Source organism: Petromyzon marinus (assembly GCF_048934315.1).
Source record: "Petromyzon marinus isolate PM22_M1 ecotype Great Lakes invasive population chromosome 68 unlocalized genomic scaffold, UKy_Petmar_22M1.pri1.0 chr68_unloc.1, whole genome shotgun sequence".
NCBI lineage: Eukaryota > Metazoa > Chordata > Hyperoartia > Petromyzontiformes > Petromyzontidae > Petromyzon > Petromyzon marinus.
Window position 1 is genome coordinate 544,425 of NW_027422597.1, and position 21,982 is coordinate 566,406.

At 54.2% G+C, this 21,982-nt stretch overlaps 1 protein-coding gene across 2 annotated transcripts; it reads left to right on the forward strand.

The window, feature by feature from the left end:
* The first annotated feature begins 15 nt into the window (after positions 1 to 15).
* NFU1 (NFU1 iron-sulfur cluster scaffold) lies at positions 16 to 21,201 on the forward strand. Of its 2 annotated transcripts, XR_012931545.1 has the most exons (8): positions 16 to 351; positions 976 to 1,022; positions 2,007 to 2,142; positions 3,242 to 3,308; positions 5,161 to 5,372; positions 10,003 to 10,177; positions 19,754 to 20,013; positions 20,126 to 21,201. XR_012931545.1 is itself a non-coding variant. In XM_076058076.1 (7 exons), exons 1-7 carry the CDS (start codon positions 317 to 319, stop codon positions 19,838 to 19,840), a joined length of 759 nt encoding a protein of 252 aa, XP_075914191.1. In that variant the 5' UTR covers positions 16 to 316; the 3' UTR covers positions 19,841 to 21,201. The 2 variants fall into 2 exon arrangements, 1 of the variants encoding a protein (XP_075914191.1); XM_076058076.1 differs by having other exon boundaries at positions 19,754 to 21,201.
* The last annotated feature ends 781 nt before the right edge of the window (positions 21,202 to 21,982 follow it).

The following is a 21,982-nucleotide window of genomic DNA, read 5'->3' on the forward strand; positions in this document are numbered from 1 at the left end:
ACGTCACCTACTGGACATCCAATGTCACCGAAGAGCTTTACAGCTCATCGGATTTACTCCAGCCCACAGTGTTTCAATCACGATTCCGAATCCATACCCAGCGCGATCGATTCCCTGAAAAACCCCGAAACCCCACCCGTTGCAAACCGTTACACCAAAATCGATTCACGAATTCGCGCCGCTCAAATCGAACACCGATTCCGACTCCGTTAATTATAGTTCAACGGAATCGATTCCTTTCGATCGCCGAAGAATCGCTTCCTCCCGCGCGTGACGTCACTCGCTTAACTGACACGAACAAAACAAAACAAAAAAAATGGCGGCGCTTCGCTGTTCTGGGTCGGCGTTCAGGTGAGAGGCGACTTCTTTATCCACAAACATCGTCCCCCCCGCCGGCTCCCCCTCGCAGTTTGGCAACGCATACTCGACTTGAGCGCCCTTAGATTTTGAGAACTTTGTCCTCCGGTTGGAGGGGTGGATTACACGAACGTTTAACGATGTCGTAACAAGTTGCGGCCTAGCCAAGGATGAACCTCCACCATCACCACCACCATCACCACCACTACCACAAGACTAAATTCTCGATTTAAAGCTTTCGTGACCGCGAGGATTCATCTTCTTTGGTTCTTTTCGGTGAAGTCACCGCCACGTAGAATGAGAATGAAAATAAAAAAATTGATCAAATAATAAAATAACGCGATAAAATTCTCGCGACGTTTCGGCCGCAACGCAAGCGGCCTTCATCAGGTGAGTCTTCGGGTCTTTGAGTGAGTCTATGGGTTCTCCGATTGAGTCTGTGGGTCTCTCTGTGAGTGTCTATGTGTCCCTGTGAGTCCATGGGTCTCCGAGTGAGTATATGGGTCTCTTTGTGAGTCGGGGGGTTTCTGTACGAGTCTGTGCGTCCCCGTGTGAGTCGATGTGGGTCTATGTGAGTATGAAGTTTTATAACTCTTTGTCTCTGTCTGTCACTGGCAGAACGTTAAGGGTGGCGACCAGAATGATGGGAGTCGCTCAACAAACAGGTAAATATCACCACCGTCATCATCACCACTATCATCATGACCATCATCACCGCCACCATCACCACCATTATCACGACCATCATCACCACCACCATCATTACCATCATCATCAACCAGCCCATGATCATTACTATCATTACCACCATCATCATCACCACCACCATCATTACCACCATCATCACCACCATCATCATCACCACCACCATCATTACCACCATCATTACCATCATCACCACCACCATCATTACCACCATCATTACCATCATCACCACCATCATCACCACCATCACCACCACCATCATTACCACCATCACCACTATCATCACCATCATCACTTCCACCATCATCACCACCACCATCATCACCACTATCATCACCATCATTATCACCATCATCATCATCATCACCACCACCATCATTACCACCATCACCACCACCACCACCATCACCACTATCATCACCATCATCACCACCACCATCATCATCACCATCATCACCACTATCATCATCACCATCATTATCACCATCATCACCATCATCACCACTATCATCCACATCTGCATGCCAGACGCATGCAGCGTCTGGAACGCTCTTCTGATATCAGGAAGCTATTGGGAGCTGTGCTCCACTTTTAAATGGTCATCGTTTAGATTGAACAAATCATTTCATTAAAAACTGCTTCTTGTTGTGTTTAGTTTGTTGTCTTTCCCCCGCCACCTTGGATTAGCACGGTCGCCTTGGGTGCGAGAGAAGTTGGACATAATTATATACAGGTCACTCTTCACACGAATGTGTCTGTGTCTCCCCCCCTCCCCCCTCTCTCTTTCCCTCCCTTCTCTCTCCCCCTCTTCCCTTCTTTCTCCCCCGCTTTCCCCTGCTGCTCCTTCCCGTTACCTCCCCCCCCCCCGCTCTCTCCCCCTCTCGCACAACTCTCTCCGCTCTTCTCGTCCTTTCTCCCGCTCTCTCTCCCCCGCTCTCTCTCAGTCCGCTCTCTCTTCGTCCAGACCCAGGAGACCCCAAACCCCAACAGCATCAAGTTCCTCCCCGGGCGAACCATTCTCGAGACCGGGACTATGGACTTTCCCTCTCAGCGGGAGGCCCACCGCTCCCCCCTCGCCAGGTGCAAAGGTGGTGCGGTCCATTTGTTAGCAGAAGGCCCCCCCCTTCCCCTACTACACAATGTACAGCCCAATTCTGTTAGCAGGGCCACCCCCCCCTACTCTACATTACACGTGGTACAGCCCAACTTTACTTTGCTTAAATTTCGATTTAAAGCTTTCGTGACTGCAGGGATTCATATTCTTGGTTCTTTGGGTAAAGTCACCACCGCGTAGAAGAAGGGAAACAATAAAATAATAAAAATATAAAACAATATTGTTTTATATTTTTATTATATATAAAACAATATTATTTTATATTTTTATTTTATTGTTTCCCTTCTCTTTGCTTGTTACATTCAATTATAAATATCTTACCCGGCGTCTCGCCCCATGTCTCTCTCCCCGTGTCTCTCTCTCCTTGTGTGTGTCTCTCTCCCCGTGTCTCTCTCCCCCTGTGTGTCTCTCTTCCCGTGCCTCTCTCTCCCCGTGTCTCTCTCTCCCCGTGTCTCTCTCTCCCCGCGTCTCTCCCCGTGTCTCTCTCTCCGTGTCTCTCTCTCCCCCTGTGTCTCTCTCCCCCTGTGTCTCCCCCTGTGTCTCTCTCCCCCTGTGTCTCTCTCTCCCTGTGTCTCTCTCTCCCCGTGTCTCTCTCTCCCCGTGTCTCTCTCTCCCCGTGTCTCTCTCCCCCTGTGTCTCTCTCTCCCTGTGTCTCTCTCTCTCCCCGTGTCTCTCTCTCCCCGTGTCTCTCTCTCCCCGTGTCTCTCTCTCCCCGTGTCTCTCTCCCCCTGTGTCTCTCTCTCCCCGTGTCTCTCTCTCCCCGTGTCTCTCTCCCCCTGTGTCTCCCTCTGTGTCTTTCTCCCCCCGTGTCTCTCTCTCCCCGTGTCTCTCCCCCTGTGTCTCTCTCTCCCCGTGTGCCTCTCTCCCCCTGTGTCTCTCTCTCCCCGTGTCTCTCTCACCGTGTCTCTCCCCCGTGTCTCTCTCCCCGTGTCTCTCCCCGTGGCTCTCTCTCTCCCTGTGTGTCTCTCTCCCCGTGTCTCTCTCCCCCTGTGTGTTTTTTTGATCTCTCCCCATCTCTCCCCGTGTCTTTCTCCATCTCTCCCCGTGTCTCTCTCTGTCTCTCAGGCAGTTGTTCCGAGTTGAAGGAGTCAAGAGTGTTTTTCTAGGACCGGATTTCATCACCATCACCAAGGTGAGGATGACGACGGCGATGATGGAAGTTGGAGTGAGGTAATTGGTGAAATAATGGGTCAGGTAATGAGTGAGGGGGTGGAGGTGGAGAAGTTTGAGATGGGGGGGAAGGCGAGGAGGAGGAGAAGGGGGGGGAGGATGAGGAAAGGGAGGAGGAGGAGGTGGGGAGGCAGAGGAGGTGGCGGAGCGTGTGGAGGAGGATGTGGAAGGGGTGGAGGAGGTTGGGAGGAGGAGGTGGAGGGGAGGCAGAGGAGGTGGTGGAGCGTGTGGAGGAGGATGTGGAAGGGGTGGAGGAGGTGGAGGAGGTTGGGAGGAGGAGGTGGAGGGGAGGCAGAGGAGGTGACGGAGCATGTGGAGGAGGATGTGGAAGGGGTGGAGGAGGTGGAGGAGGTTGGGAGGAGGAGGTGGAGGGGAGGCAGAGGAGGTGGCGGAGCGTGTGGAGGAGGAGGAGGAGGGTCGGGAGGAGGATGACTGGGGACTGGGTGATTCACGAGGTGCCAAAACCTCCCCACCATGGCTGGCCACCCACCGCCTCGTGTGCCAGAGCGCCGGCCTTCAAAGGGACCGCTGTTACTCAATACTAAAAGCATTTGCCCCGCTACAGCCCCGCTACAGCCTGCTAGAGGCTTTCCAGGGGATCTTTGCCGGTCCCGGGCCTCCTCCCATAGGCTGGCTCGGCCTCAAATGAGTTACCTATTGCAGGCTGCAACGGGGGATCTTTGTCTTTGTGTGTGTGGTGGTGGTGGTGTTGATGGTTGTATCATCTGGTGGTGGCAGTGATGGTGGTATTGTGTGTGTGTTGGTGATGGTAATGGTGTTGATGGTATCGTGTGTGTGAGCAGTGGTGGTGGTGATGATAATGGTGGTGGTATTGTGTGTGTGGTGGTGGTGATGGGGCAGTTGTGGAGAGAGTGGAGAGTTTCCCATACCTGGGCAGTGTGCTCATGACCGGCTGCGGTTTAACAGCAGAGGTCTCACTCCGAATCAGTCGAGCGGCAATATCTTTTCATCGGTTGCGTAACGCTGTGTGGAAGCTACCTGGTCTGTCGCTCCGCACTAAGCTTCAGGTCTTCTCGGCCACGGTCATTCCCTCCCTTCTCTACGCTTGCAAAACGTGGACCCCCCTAATGGAACATTTTCGCCAGTTAGAAACATTTAGGCTGGCCTGCCTACGATCCATCCTGGGTTTAACCAGGCTGGATTGTGTGAGGAGCTCACAAATCCTCGAAAGATCTGGACACAGTCCCATCGGTGAGCTCCTCCGGCGGGCAAGGCTGCGTTGGCTGGGTCATGTAGCCCGCATGCCCAGCCACCGCATGCCCACTTAGCTTTTGTTCGGCTGGATAGAGCGGGCTAAACAGGCGTGGTACAGGCTTGACAAGACATGGAATGATGTGGTACAAAAGTATATGGAGCTGAGTGGACTTGCCGATGACTGGTACCAGCGGTGTCAATATCGGCCTCTGTGGAGGAGGCTCGTGAAGGACGCTGCTACTGGGCAGTTGGAGGCAGTCGCCCTCCAACAACAACGGAGGGCGGAGGAGCGACGCTCACAACAACGAGCGGAGCGCCGGGTGGCTAAAGCACAGCAGGTTGGCGCAGTAGGGGGGCACAGGTGGTGCATCAGCCAGTCATCTCAGTCATCTCAGTCAGTCGACCCGTGGCACCTGCTGGGTCTGCCCCGTGACCTGTCCGGTGGGTGTTCAACCATTCACTTGGCCTGACAGTGGACATAGCCTGGCGCAGGTACCGCGGTGATGTCACCGCCACTTCGTGGACGATGGCGGCGGTGATGGCGGTGATGGCGGCGACCGCGATGGTGGCGGGTGGCCGTGTCGGTGTCTCCGCTGCAGGTGGAGGAGGATTCCTGGAAGCTTCTGAAGCCCGAGGTCTTCGCGGCCATCATGGACTTCCTGTCGTCGGGGCTGCCCGTGGTCACCATGGCAACCGCCGCCGCCGCCGCCACCCCCCAGGTGGGCGAGGGGGCGGCGGCTGGGGGCGAGGATTGGGGAGAGGACGAGGAGGTGGTGGCACTTATCAAGGAGCTGCTTGACTCGCGAATACGGTGAGCCCTGAGCGGTGAGGGCGCCTGGTGAGTGGTGAGGGTGTCTGGGGTGAGCGGTGAGCGGTGAGCGGGTCTGGTGAGTAGTGAGTGTGTCTGGTGAGTAGTGAGCGGTGAGCAGGTCTGGTGTGAGCGGTGAGTGTGTCTGGTGAGTAGTGAGTGGTGAGTGTGTCTGGTGAGTAGTGAGTGGTGAGTGTGTCTGGTGAGTAGTGAGTGGTGAGTGTGTCTGGTGAGTAGTCAGTGGTGAGTGTGTCTGGGGTGAGCGGTGAGTGTGTCTGGTGAGTAGTGAGTGGTGAGTGTGTCTGGTGAGTAGTGAGTGGTGAGTGTGTCTGGTGAGTGGTGAGTAGTGAGTGTGTCTGGTGAGTGGTGAGTGGTGAGTGTGTCTGGTGAGTAGTGAGTGGTGAGTGTGTCTGGTGAGTAGTGAGTGGTGAGTGTGTCTGGTGAGTAGTGAGTGGTGAGTGTGTCTGGTGAGTAGGGAGTGTGTCTGGTGAGTGGTGAGTGGTGAGTGTGTCTGGTGAGTAGTGAGTGGTGAGTGTGTCTGGTGAGTAGTGAGTGGTGAGTGTGTCTGGTGAGTAGTGAGTAGTGAGTGTGTCTGGTGAGTAGTGAGTGGTGAGTGTGTCTGGTGAGTAGGGAGTGTGTCTGGTGAGTGGTGAGTGGTGAGTGTGTCTGGTGAGTAGGGAGTGGTGAGTGTGTCTGGTGAGTAGTGAGTGGTGAGTGTGTCTGGTGAGTAGTGAGTGGTGAGTGTGTCTGGTGAGTGGTGAGTGTGTCTGGTGAGTAGTGAGTGGTGAGTGTGTCTGGTGGGTGGTGAGCGGTGAGTGTGTCTGGTGAGTAGTGAGTGGTGAGTGTGTCTGGTGAGTAGTGAGTGGTGAGTGTGTCTGGTGAGTAGTGAGCGGTGAGCGGGTCTGGTGAGTAGTGAGTGGTGAGTGTGTCTGGTGAGTGGTGAGTGGTGAGTGTGTCTGGTGAGTAGTGAGTGGTGAGTGTGTCTGGTGAGTAGTGAGTGGTGAGTGTGTCTGGTGAGTAGTGAGTGGTGAGTGTGTCTGGTGAGTGGTGAGTGGTGAGTGTGTCTGGTGAGCGGTGAGCGGGTCTGGTGAGTAGTGAGCGGTGAGTGTGTCTGGTGAGCGGTGAGTGTGTCTGATGAGTGGTGAGTGTGTCTGGTGAGTAGTGACCTGTGAGTGTGTCTGGTGATTGGTGAGTGTGTCTGGTGAGTAGTGAGTGGTGAGTGTGTCTGGTGAGTAGTGAGCGGTGAGTGTGTCTGGTGAGTAGTGAGCGGTGAGTGTGTCTGGTGAGTAGTGAGTGGTGAGTGTGTCTGGTGAGTAGTGAGTGGTGAGTGTGTCTGGTGATTGGTGAGTGTGTCTGGTGAGTAGTGAGTGGTGAGTGTGTCTGGTGGGTAGTGAGTAGTGAGTGTGTCTGGTGAGTAGTGAGCGGTGAGTGTGTCTGGTGAGTAGTGAGTGGTGAGTGTGTCTGGTGAGTAGTGACCTGTGAGTGTGTCTGGTGATTGGTGAGTGTGTCTGGTGAGTAGTGAGTGGTGAGTGTGTCTGGTGAGTAGTGAGCGGTGAGTGTGTCTGGTGAGTAGTGAGCGGTGAGTGTGTCTGGTGAGTAGTGAGTGGTGAGTGTGTCTGGGGTGAGTGGTGAGTGTGTCTGGTGAGTAGTGAGTGGTGAGTGTGTCTGGTGAGTGGTGAGTGGTGAGTGTGTCTGGTGAGTAGTGAGCGGTGAGCAGGTCTGGTGTGAGCGGTGAGTGTGTCTGGTGAGTAGTGAGTGTGTCTGGTGAGTGGTGAGTGGTGAGTGTGTCTGGTGAGTAGTGAGTGGTGAGTTTGTCTGGTGAGTAGTGAGTGGTGAGTGTGTCTGGTGAGCGGTGAGCGGTGAGTGTGTCTGGTGAGTAGTGAGTGGTGAGTGTGTCTGGTGAGTAGTGAGTGGTGAGTGTGTCTGGTGAGTAGTGAGTGGTGAGTGTGTCTGGTGAGTAGTGAGTGGTGAGTGTGTCTGGTGAGTAGTGAGTGGTGAGTGTGTCTGGGGTGAGCGGTGAGTGTGTCTGGTGAGTAGTGAGTGGTGAGTGTGTCTGGTGAGTAGTGAGTGGTGAGTGTGTCTGGTGAGTAGTGAGTGGTGAGTGTGTCTGGTGAGTAGTGAGTGGTGAGTGTGTCTGGTGAGTAGTGAGTGGTGAGTGTGTCTGGTGAGTAGTGAGTGGTGAGTGTGTCTGGTGAGTAGGGAGTGGTGAGTGTGTCTGGTGAGTAGTGAGTGGTGAGTGTGTCTGGTGAGTAGTGAGTGGTGAGTGTGTCTGGTGAGTAGTGAGTGGTGAGTGTGTCTGGTGAGTAGTGAGTGGTGAGTGTGTCTGGGGTGAGTGGTGAGTGTGTCTGGTGAGTAGTGAGTGGTGAGTGTGTCTGGTGAGTAGTGAGCGGTGAGCGTGTCTGGTGGATAGTGAGTGGTGAGGGTGTCTGGTGAGTAGTGAGTGGTGAGTGTGTCTGGTGGGTAGTGAGTAGTGAGTGTGTCTGGTGAGTAGTGAGTGGTGAGTGTGTCTGGTGGGTAGTGAGTGGTGAGTGTGTCTGGTGAGTAGTGAGTGGTGAGCGTGTCTGGTGAGTGGTGAGTGGTGAGGGTGTCTGGTGAGTAGTGAGCGGTGAGTGTGTCTGGTGGGTAGTGAGCGGTGAGGGTGTCTGGTGAGTAGTGAGCGGTGAGTGTGTCTGGTGAGTAGTGAGTGGTGAGTGTGTCTGGTGATTGGTGAGTGTGTCTGGTGAGTAGTGAGTGGTGAGTGTGTCTGGTGAGTAGGGAGTGGTGAGTGTGTCTGGTCAGTAGTGAGTGGTGAGTGTGTCTGGTGAGTAGTGAGCGGTGAGTGTGTCTGGTGAGTAGTGAGTGGTGAGTGTGTCTGGTGATTGGTGAGTGTGTCTGGTGAGTAGTGAGTGGTGAGTGTGTCTGGTGAGTAGTGAGTGGTGAGTGTGTCTGGTGAGTAGTGAGCGGTGAGTGTGTCTGGGGTGAGCGGTGAGTGGTGAGTGTGTCTGGTGGGTAGTGAGCGGTGAGTGTGTCTGGTGAGTAGTGAGTGGTGAGTGTGTCTGGTGGGTGGTGAGTGGTGAGTGTGTCTGGTGAGTAGTGAGTGGTGAGTGTGTCTGGTGAGTAGTGAGTGGTGAGTGTGTCTGGTGAGTAGTGAGTGGTGAGTGTGTCTGGTGAGTAGTGAGTGGTGAGTGTGTCTGGTGAGTGGTGAGCGGTGAGTGTGTCTGGTGAGTGGTGAGCGGTGAGTGTGTCTGGGGTGAGCGGTGAGCGGTGATTGTTGTTGGACTGCGGTTCTGCACCCCACCCCACCCCCAATGGCCAGGATCACCCACCCACTCACCCAAACACTCTCCCCATGTCGCCCTCTCCCCCCCGTGTCTCTCTCCATCCATGTCTCTCTCCCCGTGTCTCTACCCCCGTGTCTCTCTCCCCGTGTCTCTCTCCCCGTGTCTCTCTCCCCGTGTCTCTCTCCCCGTGTCTCTCTCCCCGTGTCTTTCCCCCCCGTGTCTCTCTCCCCGTGTCTCTCTCCCCGTGTCTCTCTCTCCCCGTGTCTCCCTCTCCCCCCCGTGTCTCTCTCTATCCGTGTCTCTCTCCCCGTGTCTCTACCCCCGTGTCTCTCTCCCCGTGTCTCTCTCCCCGTGTGTCTCTCCCCGTGTCTCTCTTCCCGTGTCTCTCTCCCCGTGTCTCTCTCTCTCCCCGTGTCTCTCTCCCCCTGTCTCTCTCACCGTGTCTCTCTTCCCGTGTCTCTCCCCCCTGTGTCTCTCTCACCGTGTCTCTCTCCCCCTGTCTCTCTCACCGTGTCTCTCTTCCCGTGTCTCTCCCCCCTGTGTCTCTCTCACCGTGTCTTTCCCCCCATGTCTCTCTCCCTGTTTCCTCCCCCCCCGTTTTTCTGTCACCGTGTCTCTCTCCCCGTGTCTCTCTCCCCGTGTCTCTTCCCCCCGTGTCTCTCTCCCCTGTGTCTCTCTCACCGTGTCTCTCTCCCCGTGTCTGTCCCCCGGTGTCTCTCCCCCCGTGTCTCTCTTTCCCCGTGTCTCTTCCCCGTGTCTCTTCCCCGTGTCTCTCCCCCATGTCTCTCTCTCCCCGTGTCTCTTCCCCGTTTCTCTCTCCACGTGTCTCTCCCCCCCCCCCCCGTGTCTCTCCCCCCTGTGTCTCTCCCCCCTGTGACTCTCTCACCGTGTCTCTCTCCCCGTGTCTCTCCCCCCCGTTTTTCTCTCACCTTGTCTCTCTCCCCGTGTCTCTCTCACCTTGTCTCTCTCCCCGTGTCTCTCTCCCCGGGTCTCTCCCCCCGTGTGTCTCTCTCCCCGTGTCTCTCCCCCCGTGTCTCTCTCTCTCACCGTGTCTCTCCCCGTGTCTCTCTCTCTCTCCCCGTGTCTCTCTCTCCCCGTGTCTCTCTCTCCCCGTGTCTCTCTCTCCCCGTGTCTCTCTCTCTCTCCCCATGTCTCTCTCTCCCCCCGTGTCTCTCTCTCCCCGTGTCTCTCTCTCCCCGTGTCTCTCCCCCCGTGTGTCTCTCTCCCCGTGTGTCTCTCCCCCCGTGTCTCTCTCTCTCTTCCCCCTTGTGTCTCTTTCTCCCCGTGTGTCTCTCCCCGTGTGTCTCTCCCCCCCCGTGTGTCTCTCTCCCCGTGTCTCTCTCCCCCCGTGTGTCTCTCTGTCTCTGTCCCAGCCCCACGGTTCAGGAGGACGGTGGCGACGTGGAGTTCCGTGGATTCCGCGACGGCGTCGTGTCGCTTCGCCTGCAGGGCGCCTGTACCTCGTGCCCCTCCTCCTCGCTCACGCTCAGCAGCGGCATCCTGAACATGATGCAGTTCTACATCCCAGAGGTGACCTCCGTGGAGCAGGTGAGAGACAGAGAGAGAGAGAGATGGTGTGAGAGAGATGGTGAGAGGGAGAGAGATGGTGTGATGGTGTGAGAGAGATGGTGAGAGGGAGAGAGACAGGGGAGAGATGGGGAGAGAGATAGAGAGAGATGGTGAGATGGTATGAGAGAGATGGTGAGAGGGAGAGAGACAGGGGAGAGAGGGAGATAGAGAGTGTGAGAGAGATGGTGTGAGGGAGAGAGACAGGGGAGAGAGGGGGAGAGATGGTGAGATGGTGTGAGAGAGATGGTGAGAGGGAGAGACAGGAGAGAGAGGCGGAGGGAGATAGAGAGAGAGATGGTGAAGGGGAGAGATAGGGGGAAATGCAGTTCTACATCCCAGAAGTGACCTCCGTGGAGCAGGTGAGAGACAGAGATGGTGAGATGGTGTGAGAGAGATAGTGTGAGGGAGATGGTGTGAGAGAGATGGTGAGAGGGAGAGAGACAGGGGAGAGAGGGGGATAGATGGTGAGATGGTGTGAGAGAGATGGTGAGTGGGAGACAGGAGAGAGAGGGGGAGGGAGATAGAGAGAGAGATGGTGAGATGGTGTGAGAGAGATGGTGAGAGGTTAGAGAGACAGGAGAGAGAGGGGGAGGGAGATAGAGAGAGAGATGGTGTGAGAGAGATGGTGAGTGGGAGACAGGAGAGAGGGAGATAGAGAGAGATGGTGTGAGAGAGATGGTGTGAGAGAGATGGTGAGAGGGAGAGAGACAGGAGAGAGAGGGGGAGGGAGATGGAGAGAGAGATGGTGAGATGGTGTGAGAGAGATGGTGAGAGGGAGAGAGACAGGTGAGAGAGGGAGATAGAGAGTGAGAGAGAGATGGTGTGAGAGAGATGGTGAGAGGGAGAGAGACAGGGGAGAGAGATAGAGAGAGATGGTGAGATGGTGTGAGAGAGATGGTGAGAGGGAGAGAGACAGGGGAGAGAGGGGGAGATGGTGAGATGGTGTGAGAGAGATGTTGAGAGGTTAGAGAGACAGGAGAGAGAGGGGGAGGGAGATAGAGAGAGAGATGGTGTGAGAGAGATGTTGACAGGTTAGAGAGACAGGAGAGAGAGGGGGAGGGAGATAGAGAGAGATGGTGTGAGAGAGATGGTGAGAGGGAGAGAGACAGGGGAGAGAGGGGGAGGGAGATAGAGAGGGAGATGGTGAGATGGTGTGAGAGAGATGGTGAGAGGTTAGAGAGACAGGGGAGAGAGGGGGAGGGAGATAGATAGATGGTGAGTGGTTAGAGAGAGGGGGAGGGAGATAGAGAGGGAGATGGTGAGATGGTGTGAGAGAGATGGTGAGAGGTTAGAGAGACAGGAGAGACGGGGAGGGAGATAGATAGATGGTGAGTGGTTAGAGAGAGGGGGAGGGAGATAGAGAGAGAGATGGTGAGATGGTGTGAGGGAGATGGTGAGAGAGAGATGGTGAGAGGGAGAGAGACAGGGGAGAGAGGGGGAGGGAGATAGAGAGATGGTGAGATGGTGTGAGAGAGATGGTGAGAGGGAGAGAGACAGGAGAGAGAGGGGGAGGGAGATAGAGAGAGAGAGATGGTGTGAGAGAGATGGTGTGAGAGAGATGGTGAGAGGGAGAGAGACAGGGGAGAGAGGGTGATAGAGAGAGAGAGATGGTGTGAGAGAGATGGTGAGTTGTTAGAGAGACAGGAGAGAGAGGGGGATAGAGATAGAGAGAGAGATGGTGAGATGGTGTGATGGTGTGAGAGAGATGGTGAGATGGTGTGAGAGATGGTGAGAGGAAGAGAGACAGGAGAGAGAGGGGGAGGGAGATAGAGAGTGAGATGGTGAGATGGTGTGAGAGAGATGTTGAGTTGTTAGAGAGACAGGGGAGAGAGGGGGAGGGAGATAGAGAGAGATGGTGAGATGGTGTGAGAGGGAGAGAGGAGAGAGAGGGGGAGGAAGATAGAGAGATATATGGTGTGAGAGAGATGGTGAGAGGGAGAGAGACAGGGGAGAGAGGGGGAGGGAGATAGAGAGAGAGATGGTGAGATGGTGTGAGAGAGATGGTGAGTTGTTAGAGAGACAGGGGAGAGAGGGGGAGGGAGATAGAGAGAGATGGTGAGATGGTGTGAGAGGGAGAGAGGAGAGAGGGGGAGGAAGATAGAGAGAGATGGTGTGAGAGAGATGGTGAGAGGTTAGAGAGACAGGAGAGAGAGGGGGAGGGAGATAGAGAGAGAGATGGTGAGATGGTGTGAGAGAGATGGTGAGTGGTTAGAGGGACAGGGGAGAGAGGGGGAGGGAGATAGAGAGAGAGATGGTGAGATGGTGTGAGAGAGATGGTGAGAGGGAGATAGACAGGAGAGAGAGGGGCAGGGAGATAGAGAGATGGTGAGAGGGAGAGAGACAGGGGAGAGAGGGGGAGGGAGATAGAGAGAGATGGTGAGATGGTGTGAGAGAGATGGTGAGTGGTTAGAGAGACAGGGGAGAGAGGGGGAGGGAGATAGAGAGAGATGGTGAGATGGTGTGAGAGAGATGGTGAGAGAGGGGGAGGGAGATAGAGAGAGAGATGGTGAGATGGTGAGAGGTTAGAGAGACAGGGGAGAGAGGGGAAGGGAGATAGAGAGAGATGGTGAGATGGTGTGAGAGAGATGTTGAGAGGTTAGAGAGACGTGAGAGAGGAGGAGGGAGATAGAGATAGAGAGATGGTGTGAGAGAGATGGTGAGAGGGAGAGACAGGGGAGAGAGGGGGAGAGAGATGGTGAGATGGTGTGAGAGAGATGGTGAGAGGTTATAGAGACAGGAGAGAGGGGGAGGGAGATAGAGAGAGAGAGATGGTGAGATGGTGTGAGAGGGATGGTGAGTGGTTAGAGAGACAGGGGAGAAAGGGAGATAGAGAGATAGAGAGAGAGATGGTGTGAGAGAGATGGTGAGTGGTTAGAGAGACAGGGGAGAGAGGGAGATAGAGAGATGGTGAGAGGTTAAAGAGACAGGGGAGAAAGGGGGAGGGAGATAGAGAGAGAGATGGTGTGAGAGAGATTGTGAGAGGTTAGAGAGACAGGGGAGAGAGGGGGAGGGAGATAGAGAGAGATGGTGAGATGGTGTGAGAGAGATGGTGAGAAGGAGAGAGACAGGGGAGAGAGGGGGAGGGAGATAGAGAGAGAGATGGTGAGAGGGGAGAGATAGGGGAAAATGCAGTTCTACATCGCAGAAGTGACCTCTGTGGAGCAGGTGAGTGAGAGAGAGCGATGGTGAGATGGTGTGAGAGAGAGGTTAGAGGGAGTGGGGGGGAGAGCAAGAGGGGGACGAGAGGAGAGATGGGAGAGATATGGAGGCTGAGGGAGGCAGAGAGAGGGAGATTGTGAAAGCCATCAACACTTGCCCCGATCGTCTGTTGAGGCTACATGATGGACCTTAGTGCATTTGTGTACGCACCCTACAAACCCTACAAACCCTACAAACCCGGCAGTGACCCTAGTTCGATTCCCGCTCATGGTCACCAACACCGATGATGGCGATTACCTGACTAAGCCCTGGGCCTCCCCTAGGTCGACTCAGCCTCAAATGAGTACCTGGTGCGGTGGTGTGTAAGGTATGATCGCCGTCGGGGAGACAAAGGCGGCCAGGCGTGGTTGCTGGCCACCCCCCCCCCACCCCCCTTTGTGTGCCACAGTGCCGGTAGCCTTCATGGGCAATGCAACTCGCTTACTCACAGTCTTATTCTCAGCTCTTTCGGTAAAGTCACCACGTTGAAGGGAAACAATAAAATAATAAAATATATATAAAACAATAAAACATTCTCACGACGTTTCGACCGTTTGTGTTATGGTCGAAACGTCGTGAGAATTTTTTTATTGTTTTATATATATTTTATTATTTTACTGTTTCCCTTCAACGTGGTGACTTTACCGAAAGAGCTAAGAATATGAATTACTGCAGTCACGAAAGCTTTAAATCTAAATTTACTCACAGTCTGTATCAGTCTACACTGGGGGTATTTGTTCTTGGCCTTTGTATTTGTGTACGAGTGTGTGTGTGTATGGAGCGGTAGTGTAGCGGTTAGCGCTACGCTGCACTATGAACCTGACGACCCGGGTTCGATTCCCGCTCACGGCCAACACCAGTGACGATTATCTGAACCGGTCCCGGGCCGCCCCTAGGTCGACTCAGCCTCAAATGAGTACCTGGTGCGGTGTGTAGTAAACATCGCCACTGGGGAGACAAAGGCGGTCGGGCGTGGTGCTGGCCACCCACCCCCTCGTGTACCGTTCCGGCCTTCATAGGTGCTGCTCGCTAACAGCACTTGCCCCTACAGTCTGTTAAGGCTATATGGGGGGATCTTTATCTTTGTATGGATGTGTGTGTGTGTGTGAGTGCACGTGTCCAATTTGTATTTAACATCACCACCGGGAAGACAAAGGCGTATGTATGTATGTATGTGTTGAGGCGTGTAGGGGCTTGCGCCAGCTGTTTTATTATTAAAGACTTCTCTTCGGACACGACTCCGTGTACTGCCCCCCTCACTGCCTACGCTCCACACCCCAGGGCGAGGTCAGGGTACTGGTGGAGGTCCCTAGCACACCCGCAGGCTACCCCCAGCCTGGTGCCAATTTCCCCCTACCCCTGGGTCCCAACTCCCAACTCCGCCCGTTCCTGGGCTCCCCGCAACGAGCACAATAACACGTCACCCGTCCCAACCTAAATAACCCCGGGGGGGGACGTGATGTCACCGCCCCGCCGCCTGTCCATGACGTCACCGCGCGTGACGATGATGTCATCGCACCGGAGGGCGAGCGTGACGTGACGTCACTGACTCCTACTCCACGCGTGTACGTTGAAGCCCTCTCATCGGAGGTGGGGGGGGGGGGGTGTTGCCAACGTGCCGGCCTTCATCGACGCTGCTGCTGCTGCTGCTGCTGCTCGCCGCTAGCAGCACTTGCCCCAACAGTCTGTTGGGGTTGTTCAGGAGGTGTTTGCCCGTGTGTGTGTGTGTGTGTCAGTATATGAGCGCGCGCACGCGTGTCCGGTGAAACGGCCCCCTACCTCCCTGGTGTTGCCCGAGGGTAACGCTGTGGGTGCGCAGTGCCCTAGGGGAAAGGCCGATTCCAACCGGCCGCTCGCCCTCACGGCGTTTTGTAGCCACCACGGCGGCCGATGGGCGCTCCCGGCAGGTGCGAGGGGGGCTGGTGAGCCCCTCCGCCTTCAAATGTACCGCCGCTGAGCCCGCATGGAAAACAAATCTTAAGGTCACGCCAAGAGGCCCCCAGGGTGGCAGGCGTCTGTGACGTCTTCCCGGCGAAACCCCATTTGGCGCAGGGCCTGGAGCCTGAAGCCGCACCATCGGGGGTTCCACCGGAAACGGTGGAAAAAAAAACCCCACTTAGTGCGGCCAGGTGGAATGTTTGAACACTCACTGCGGAGGAGAGGATGCGCACTCCAAATTGTCGGTAGCTGGGACGGACGCCGCCTGGATCTCTGTGGCAATCAGGAGGGTCCGGTGGACCGGCTCTGGCTCCATTCACATTGAGGGATGGAGAGTCCTCCACTCGAGGCACGAGACTGCTGAACAACAGGGAGAGTGGCTCTTCTTCTGAAGCGTGGCAGTGCGGTGTGGGATAGCTGCGAGCCCCAGGCTACTGTGGTTTCTCCTCCCCATTAATGGGAGATGAAGCGTGCCGGTTGCTTCCGCCCCCACCGAAGATGAACACCAGCGGAGAGGTGCAGGCAAGGCCAATGAGTCGGATGCCTTCTGTGGCCTGTCGCAAGCGCTAGCTAAAGTGGCCCCTCAGGATAACATCATTCTGTTATGTGACTTTATTGCCCGAGTGGGTCATGATGCTGGCACCTGGGACTGGAATGATTGGAAGGCATGGGCCAGAGATCGGCTGTGCAGCCCATGGGCTTGTAATTACCAACGCGCCGTTCCAGCATCGGCGCATCCACACAACATCATGGATGCATGGCGGGTCCAAGCAAGAACATCTGCTGGACTATTTAGTGATGGAACAGTGGATGCGGGCCCATGCCCTTGACACCAGGACCTACCGTGGAGCTGATCTGCCCACTCACCATCGGCTTGTCATCTGTAAGATGTGCCTGTCATTATTCCACTCCGGTGGTGGGTGTCCCATCCAGGACCTCATTCAAACCCACAGTGGCCTGGTCTCAGCTAACTGATGAAAGTTGCAAGCGAGAATTTTATCATCACATGCAGCTGGGGTTGGCATCGTCCCCCCCCCTCCTCCTGATGCTCAGGGGAAATGGCCGATGTTTAGGACTGGCACATACTACTGCAATGGCTGCTTTGGGTACATGGTCCAAACCTGCCCAGACTCCCAGGCTGACAGAGGCGGTGTTCCAGCTGAGGTGGCTTACAGTAGCCTTCGCGTGGAGGTTCGGAGAGCCGTGCGGCGCTGTAAGGGTGAGTGGTGGTCGCGGATTGCTGAGGAGATGGAGTCTGCCTCACTTGCTCACGATCACATCACTATATTATTGGTTCTTTCGGTGAAGTCACGTTGAAGGGAAGCAATAAAATAATAAAATATATATAAAACAATAAAATTCTCACGACGTTTCGACTAACACAAACATCATCAGGTGCCGTTGGTTTTCACACCTGATGATGATTGCTTGTGTTACAGTCGAAACGTCGTGAGAATTTTATTGTTTTATATTTATTTTATTGTTTCCCTTCAACGTGGTGACTTTACCGAAAGAACCAAGAATATGAATCACTGCAGTCACGAAAGATTTGAATCAAGATCACATCACTATTTAATTGTATAAAAAAGTGACTTGCAGCGCCACACCAATCATTCTTAGAGGAAAGAAAGGTGATCCGATCTATGGCCCCCCAGGAACAAGTTTCCAGATTTGATTAATATTTCTGTAAGGTCTTGGGGAATCCCTCAGCCCAGAAAACAACGTGGGACAAAGTGGGGATGACCCTTTTGAAGCTGCTGTGCCTCAAATATTGGAAGAAGTCACCCACTGTGAGTGGCTGACTTAAGTGCCATCTATTGAGGAAGTTCTGAAGGTATTCAAGAGTCTGAGACCAGGAAAATTGCCGGACAGAGATGATTTTCTCAAGTGAACTGCTGAGGGACGGTGGTGTTTCTGTGCAGACTGCCTATACGACATCATAATAATAGTCTGGACCATTGGACGGGTTCTGCAGGATTGGAAGGGTGCCCTGGTGGTCTCCTTCTTTAAGAAGGGGGATCGTACAGACTGTAACAACTACAGGGGCATCTCTTTCCTCAGTGTCGGGAAAGGTCCTGGCAGGGATTACTCAAAATCATCTTGCCAGGCACGCTGAGGAGAGGCTTGCGGAGCCCCAATGTGGTTCCAGGCCAGGGCGGTCCTGCACAGATGCCATATTTTATGTCCGGGTGCTACAGCAGACGTGTAGGGAATTCCAACATAACCTACATCTCTGCTTTATTAAACCTGGTCAAGGCACTATGATACCATCAGTCGGCCTGGCCTCTGGGTTGTTCTGGCCTCTGGGTTCTTCGTGCTTTCAGAGACCCTGACTGCTCACAATCATTAAGGACCTTCATGATAGTGGGTGGGCCCGGGTAAAGCTACGTGGCCGGGAGAGCCATTTCCTGTTCACCTTGCGGTTTCGACAGGGATGTCCTCTGGCACCTACATTATATAAAAAATGTTCAATCACATTTCGCGAATCTTTCAATGGCCTTACTGGAGGAATTTCCATCTCGTACAGATACAATGGGAGGCTGATCGATGCTCCGGTGCAGTTGATGGATGGCTCCCTATTGATCAACCGTGTTATGTATGCTGATGATCTGGTGATTGCTGCTCACTCTGAGGAGGAGTTGGAGGCACTGCTGCTGAACCTGCAGTGTGCTACCAAGAGGTGGGGCCTTACAATCAGCTCCTTCAAAACATGAGCACCTGCCTGGATATTTTTTTTCATCAAACACTCCACCCTCTAAACTCCCCATTGGTGGGGTACTTGTGAAGACAGTGGAGAGGTTTCCATACCTGAGCAGTGTGCTTATAACCAGCTCCTGTTTGAAAGCAGAGGTCTCACTCCGAATCAGTCGAGCGGCATTATCTTTTCATCGGCTGCGTAACGCTCTGCGGAAGCTACCTTGTCTCTCCATGAAGCTTCACGCCTTCTCAGCCACGGTTATGCCATCCCTTCTCTATGCTTGTGAAACGTGGAGCCTCCCTCATGGAACGTCTTCGCCGGTTAGAAACATTCAGGCTTGCCGGCCTACGATCCATTCTTGGTTTAACCAGGCTGTAATGTGTGAGTTCACACTATTCTTAAATGAGCAGGAGACACAGTCCCATCGGTGAGCTTCTCCGGCAGGCAAGGCTGCGTTGGCTGGGTCATGTTGCCTGCATGCCCAGCCACCTCATGCCCAAACAGCTTTTATTAGGCCGGACAGAGGGGGCTAAACGTGTGTGGCACGTGCTAGATAAGAGATGGAATGATGTGATGTGAGAGGATATGAACGTGAGTGGACTTGCCGATGACCGGTACCAGCGGTGTCAAGATCAGCCTCTGTGGAGGAGGCTCGTGAAGGACGCTGCTACTGGGCAGTTGGAGGCAGTCGCCCTCCAACAACAACGGAGGGCGGAGGAGCGACGCTCAACAACGAGCGGAGCACCGGGTGGCTAAAACACAGCAAGTTAGCGTAGTAGGGGGGCACAGGCCGTGTATTCGGCCAGTCATCTCAGTCGACCCGTGGCACCTGGGTCTGTTCCGTGACCTGTCGGTGGGCGTTCGACACTTCACGTGGTCTCAACGTGCACATAGCCTGGCACAAGCACTGTGGTGACGTCACTACCACTTAGGGGCAAATGGCATTTGATGTTGTTGGTGTATGAGTGCGTGTGTATGGGGAGCGGTAGTGTAGCGGTTAGCGCTACGCTGCGCTATGAACTTGGCGACTCGGGTTCGATTCCCGCTCACGGCCAACACCAGTGACGATTATCTGAACCGGTCCCGGGCCTCCCCTAGGTCGACTCAGCCTCAAATGAGTACCTGGTGCGGTGTGTAAACATTGCCACTAGGGAGACAAAGGCGGTCGGGCGTGGTGCTGGCCACCCACCCCCTCGTGTACCGATCCGGCCTTCATAGGTGCTCGCTAACAGCACTTGCCCCTACAGTCTGTCAAGGCTATACGGGGGATCTTTGTGTATGGGGAGCGGTAGTGTAGCAGTTGGCACGTTACGCTACGAACCCAGCGACCCGGGTTCGATTCCCGCTCACGGCCAACACCAGCGGCGATTATCTGAACCGGTCATGGGCCTTGCCTGGGTCGATTCGGCCTCAAATGAGTACCTGGTGTGGTGTGTAAAAACATCGCCACTGGGAAGACAAAGGCGGTCGGACGTGGTGCTGGCCACCCACGCCCTCGTGTGCCATTCCGGCCTTCATAGGCGCTCGCTAATGGCACTTGCCCCAACAGTCTGTGAAGGCTACATGAGGGGTCTTTGTGTATGAGTGTGAGTGCCCGTGTCCAATGTGTTATTAAGCATCACCTCTAGGTACTGATACTCGCTAACAGCACTTGCCCTTGCAGTCTGTTTAGGCTATAGGGGGATCTTTGTCTTTGTATACTTGTGTGTGTGTGTGTGCAGGTTAAGGATGACGTTGATGATGTGACTGAGAAGACGTTTGAAGACTTTGAAAAAAAGCAGGAGGAGAAGAAACCACAAAGGCCTTGACAGATAAACACACTCATAGCATCACTCATAGACTCACTCATATACTGACTCTAAGACTCACTCATATACTGACTCATAGGCTTACTCATAGACTCGGTTATAGACCCACTGTCACATAGACTCTCACATACACTCACTCAGACTCTCTCAATCATATACTCACTCAATCATAGGCTCAATCATAGACTTACTCATAGACTCACTGTTACATAGACTCATATTTACTCACTCAGACTCATCGACTGACTCAATCATAAACTCAACCATAGACTCACTCAATCATAGACACAAACATAGACTCACTCAACCATAGACTCACTCAACCATAGACTCTCATATATACTCAGACTCATTGACTCACTCAATCATAGACTCAATCATAGCCTCACTCAATCATAGACTTACTCTTACATAGACTCTCATATATACTCACTCAGACTCATTGACTCACTCAACCATAGACTCACTCAACCATAGACTCACTCAACCATAGACTCACTCATAGACTCACTCAATCATAGACACAACCATAGACTCACTCAACCATAGACTCGCTCAACCATAGACTCGCTCAACCATAGACTCGCTCAACCATAGACTCACTCAACCATAGACTCACTCAACCATAGACTCACTTAACCATATACTCAACCATAGACTCACTCAATCATAGACACAACCATAGACTCACTCAACCATAGACTCACTCAACCATAGACTCACTCTAACACAGAATCACTCATAGACTCACTCAATGACTCATTCACACAAAGACGAAGATCCCCTGTATAGCCTCCCAACAGGCCGTTGGGTCAAGTGCTGTTTGCGAATGCTCCCAGCAGCAGCAGCAGCGCCTATGAAGTCCGGCACTGTGGTACCCGAAGGGGATGGGTGGCCAGCACTTACGACCTGCCCTGCCGCCTCTACCTCCCCGGTGCTGATGTTTAAAACGCTGCACCGGGTAGTTGTGTAATAAGGCTGAGTCGACCTAGGGTAGGCCCAGGACCGGTTCACATAATCGCTGCTGTCACCTGGTGGTGGTGGTGGTGGCCGTGAGTGGGAGTCGAACCCGGGCCTCCGCCAGGTTTGCAGTGCGGCCCGGTGCGCCAACCGCTGAGCCACCGCTCCCCAACCACGCACGACTCCCAAAAAAAATATAAATATATACGCGCTATACTGTATACTACTACGTTGAATTTATTGGTGGCCGAGCTTACCTAGGCGTTGGCCGCGCGCTACACGCGCGTTTGTGTGTGCAATTGCCCCTCCGACCCCACCCCCTCTAAACTTTGTAACAAATTGGCGAGTTATGTCATTGGCATCGAGCTGAGTTGCTTGCAATAAAGTTGAGGTAAATCTCACGCCCGCGTGTGCGTGTGCGGGCGCTAGCGGGCGCTAGCGGGCGCTAGCGGGCGCTAGCGGGCGCTAGCGGGCTCGTGCATGTGTGGGTCTGCATGTGGTCCGGCACGGACGCTGTCGTGAACGTCACCCGCCACCACTTCGTGGCAAATGGCGGTTGTTGTGTTTGCGTGCGGATGGATGGGATGGACGGGTGGGGAACTTTAGCGTGGCGGTTAACGCGCTGCACTCACTGCGAACCTGGCGACCATAGTCCCCCCGCTAACGGCCAACGCCGTTGACGAATTCCCGAACCGGTCCTGGGCCTCCCCCAGGTCGACTCGGCCTCAAACGATTACCTGTTGCGGTAGCGTGAAAAAAACGTGGCCACTTGGGAGAGTGCTGGCACACCCACCCCCCTCGTGTACGTCATAGGTGGTCACTAACGGCACTTGCGCCAACAGTCTGTTCGGGCTATACGGACGGGCGGGTTGGCGGGGGTGTTCTCCTTAGCGTGTAATCCGGCAGCGAGGGTCAGTGGATTGGTCGCACAAATGTTGTGAAACTCCCCGTGGGCGTTGAGAGAGGAGCCGTAACCGTGGCGAGCCGGAAGGTGTATCTATCAATAATAATAATAATAGCGGGTTTTTCCCCTTTTATTGTTGATGACAAAACTGAAACCTTTTTTTTTTACAAGGATTCATGTTTACTGCATTAACCACAATACCTGCAGTCAAAATGCAAACGAAAAACATACTATGATAATATATGTGGCATTGTCCTTGAAACTGATTGGTCCACCTG